Source organism: Triticum urartu, chromosome 3 (assembly GCF_003073215.2).
Source record: "Triticum urartu cultivar G1812 chromosome 3, Tu2.1, whole genome shotgun sequence".
NCBI classification, from domain to species: Eukaryota; Viridiplantae; Streptophyta; class Magnoliopsida; order Poales; family Poaceae; genus Triticum; species Triticum urartu.
In genome coordinates, this window is record NC_053024.1 from 10176242 (window position 1) to 10179829 (window position 3588).

The window sequence follows — 3588 nt, forward strand, 5'->3', positions numbered from 1 at the left end:
GCTAGTGGCTGGCATGATGATGACGCTCCGGCAAGTTGGTACCGCCTCATCACGGTCGCCGTGCCTATCGACTCGACTGCCGTGCGCGCAGGGATCCCGTCACTCAGTCGCGCGCTGTTTTGTCACGGTCACAGATCTAGTACCTGCCAACACAAATTGTTTTGCTCTCAGCGCAAGCCTAGTCTGTCCATGGCCATGCCCCCATGAGCTGCTCTCTCTCTCTATCTCCCGTCTCGTCACCTCGGTCCAATCCACGGCCAGCTCTGGCTCCTCTTCCCCTTTTAAATACTCAAACAGCACGCTCGGTGCCAAGCACTCAAGCCTATTTCTCCTTGGTCCTCAGCTCACCACCACACACGCCACAGGCGAGGCAAGAGCTTCAGAATGGCGAGCACCACGCTGAGCATGAAGCTCCTCATCGACACCAAGGCCCAGCGCGTGCTGTTCGCGGAGGCGAGCAAGGACGTGGTGGACTTCCTCTTCTCCCTACTCTCGCTGCCCGTCGGCACCGCCGTCAAGCTGCTGGGGAAGGAAGCCATGGTCGGCTGCGTCGGCAACCTCTACGGCAGCGTCGAGAAGCTTGACAGCACCTACGTTCAGCCCGACGCGGCCAAGGACGCCCTCCTCCACCCCGCCGTGCTCTCGCCCGCGGCTGGCACCAAGATGTTCCGCTTGACGGAGCCCTCTTCTGGGCAGTCCAAGGGATTCTTCAAATGCAGCTACAGCGGCTGCACCAGCTACGTGACCGACACCAGCGGCACCATGTGCCAGTGCGGTCGCGGTTGCTCGATGACCACGGCCATGCACTTCATCCCAGGCAATGGCAAGGTGGCCGCCAGCGTCGGCACCAAGGGGTTCGTGCAGGGCATCGTGACGTACACGGTGATGGACGATCTTGCCGTGACGCCCATGTCCTCCATCTCCAGCATCACCCTGCTCAACACATTCGCCGTCAAGGATCTCAGCGCGCTCCAGGAGAAGACCGTGCAGCTCGGCTACGACGAGGTGCGCTTTCTCTTATCATATGATGTGCATGTTTCTCTCTTCCATATTTCTTTGTTAATCATGTGCATCAGTAAATCGTCGCGTTCCATTTCCTCTAAATCTTGCAGGGCCTGGAGATCCTCAAGGCGTCGCTGCAGTCCAAGACCGTCCTCACCGACGTCTTCCTCAAGGCCCCCAGCAGCGCTTGAAGGCACATCAGTCATCAGATCGGCATGGATGGAAAAGTGGCTCGATGCCACGATTCACGTAGGGTTAAGTTGGTTGGTTGGTCCTTTTGTATGGACATGTGCAAGGGCTAGTAGCTCCATCCATGTAGCTAAATTAGCTTGGTGTTTTGTGTGAGCATCAGAACTATCTTACCGTGGCATCTTTTGGTAATGCCTAGCATCAGGCCACATGCTCGTATCAGGGTGTACTAGTACGTTGTGTCGGTGCTTGATGTATGCGTTTGCATCGTACTTAGTATCATCTTCTGTTGGTTTTCAAAATCTTTCCCTAATATATATATATATATATATATATATATATATAATATAATATATAATAATAATGATAATAATAGTAATAATTATTATTAATAATAAAGCACGGATTGACTCCGTGGGTTCACCGTCACAATACGCTTTTTTCTCATGTTATAATACGCTTTTACAATTTGTATAGACAAAATCGTAATATAAACGAGGTGGTACTAATTTGGGGACCGTCATCTACGTTTAGTCCCGTCAACATGGGGGGCACAGAAGAACAACGGAGCACCACCAGATGGCATGGATGATCGAAGACAATTGATGGGGATGCCTTTGCGGCCTAGGGAATCGATTGGGGAGAATTGGCGCTGGGGAAGTGAAGAGGAGGAGCAGGAACATGGGGAAGTGAAGAGAAGAGGAGAGGAGCAGGAACATGCTTGGCTTTGGCGCCATGGATGGAAGAAGAACGAGGCCGAGGCTGACGGCAACAACGGCCGAGGCCAAGAGTCCGTAGCCACACCACTACAGCTCCACACGGACACGGGTGCGATGGAACTAGCCAACAACTCAATGAGCAGAAGCAGCGCGGTTGCTGCGGTTTGCTCGAACTCCGACTGACGGCATGACGGCGTGCGTGGACCTCGGTGTAGCGCCGACAGACGAGTATGGCAGGCCATCGAGGCCGAGCACCTCCCCCTAAGCTACTTGCCTTCCTACATTTGTCTCGGCTTTGACGAACTACAGGATGGACTGATTTCCAACTAATGCCACTCATGCATGATATGATCGGACAAGTGTATACGCACATTTAGAATAACTGCATATGATCTACCACCTACCATGAAGTATGAACAGTAAATTCGTAAACAATAAAAGAAAATAAAAAAATTCTAAAATATTTTTTGGTAAACTTTAAGAAATGTTTGAAGGGCATGCAAATTTTCATAACAAAATAACATTGGAGCAAGTCGTACCAAAAAAATTCAGAGCTCCAAAATGCGTTTGAAATTAACATCAATTTTGTTTTTTTATCACGCCTTGTACCGATGATTCTGTGATGAATTTCTTCTTGCACTTAAACATTCTTTAAAGTTTATGACAAAAAATCAGAATTTTATGGAATAAATGTTTTTTTTGAATTCACAGTTCATCCAAGAGCATTTCAGCTCGAGATTAGAAACTCCACATCTGAGTAAATTTTCCTATGATGCTACTCTAAACTTTTGCTGCACTTGCACAAGATGTGCTTGGTTGACCAGAGCATCAATTTTGTTTTTTATCACGCCTTTGCGCCAATGTGATTTCTTGTTGAATTTTTTTGCAGTCTAAATATTCTTTAAAGTTTACTAAAAAAATCAGAATTTTTGAAATTTTTTCTATTTGTTTTCAAATTTACTGTTCATCAAGGAGCATTTGACCTCAAGATTAAAAACTCCACGTCTGAGTAAATTTCCCTATGATGCTACTCTAAACTAGATGTGCTTGGTTGACCATTAATATGACAATAATTTTTCACATCTTCCCTGTGTTTGATGGTCGTGCTAGCAACCGGAAGATGTGTGAGTTGGCTGCAGCGGTAGCAGCAGATGGGCGAACATTATGCGATCCTCCTATGGAGGACAAATACAAGATATGTGTAGTGCACGACATACCGCCACAACTTCATTCGTGATCCAATTGTTGCTTTTCGCCTATGCTCTCCACTCATGGGCGCCGCCAGATAGAAGCTCATAATACTGAGAGGGAATGTCTTGAGGCATTATTATCAAGGCTAAGGTGTGTGGCATTGTTCCGTTGCAAACGCACGGGCCTTTTTGTTAGTCTTTTTCTTAATAATAAAGCACGGATTGACTTTGTCGGGTTTACCGTCACAATACGCATCTTTCCGTGAATTTATACTTTCAGTTTGAATTTAAAACATATTCAAGGTGGTACTAATTTTTGTCTCTACGTTCTTTCTTGGTCGCTTAGCTGGGCTGCAATCCCGTTGGGCCTTGGCCTCGTCCTTGCGTTTTGTAATATTCAACCCGCGGCCACGTCCTACTCCAAAAACAGCAGAATTTTCGCCCGTACGTTCAACCGGCACACACGCAAACTCTGTCTGGTCGTGCGT

General features: G+C 47.6%; 1 protein-coding gene across 1 annotated transcript; it reads left to right on the forward strand.

Annotated features, from left to right (window-relative positions):
* Positions 1-384: 384 nt before the first annotated feature.
* Positions 385-1367, forward strand: LOC125546469. Its single transcript, XM_048710725.1, has 2 exons — positions 385-1005; positions 1113-1367. The coding sequence occupies exons 1-2, from the start codon at positions 385-387 to the stop codon at positions 1191-1193; spliced, it is 702 nt and encodes a 233-aa protein (XP_048566682.1). The 3' UTR covers positions 1194-1367.
* The last annotated feature ends 2221 nt before the right edge of the window (positions 1368-3588 follow it).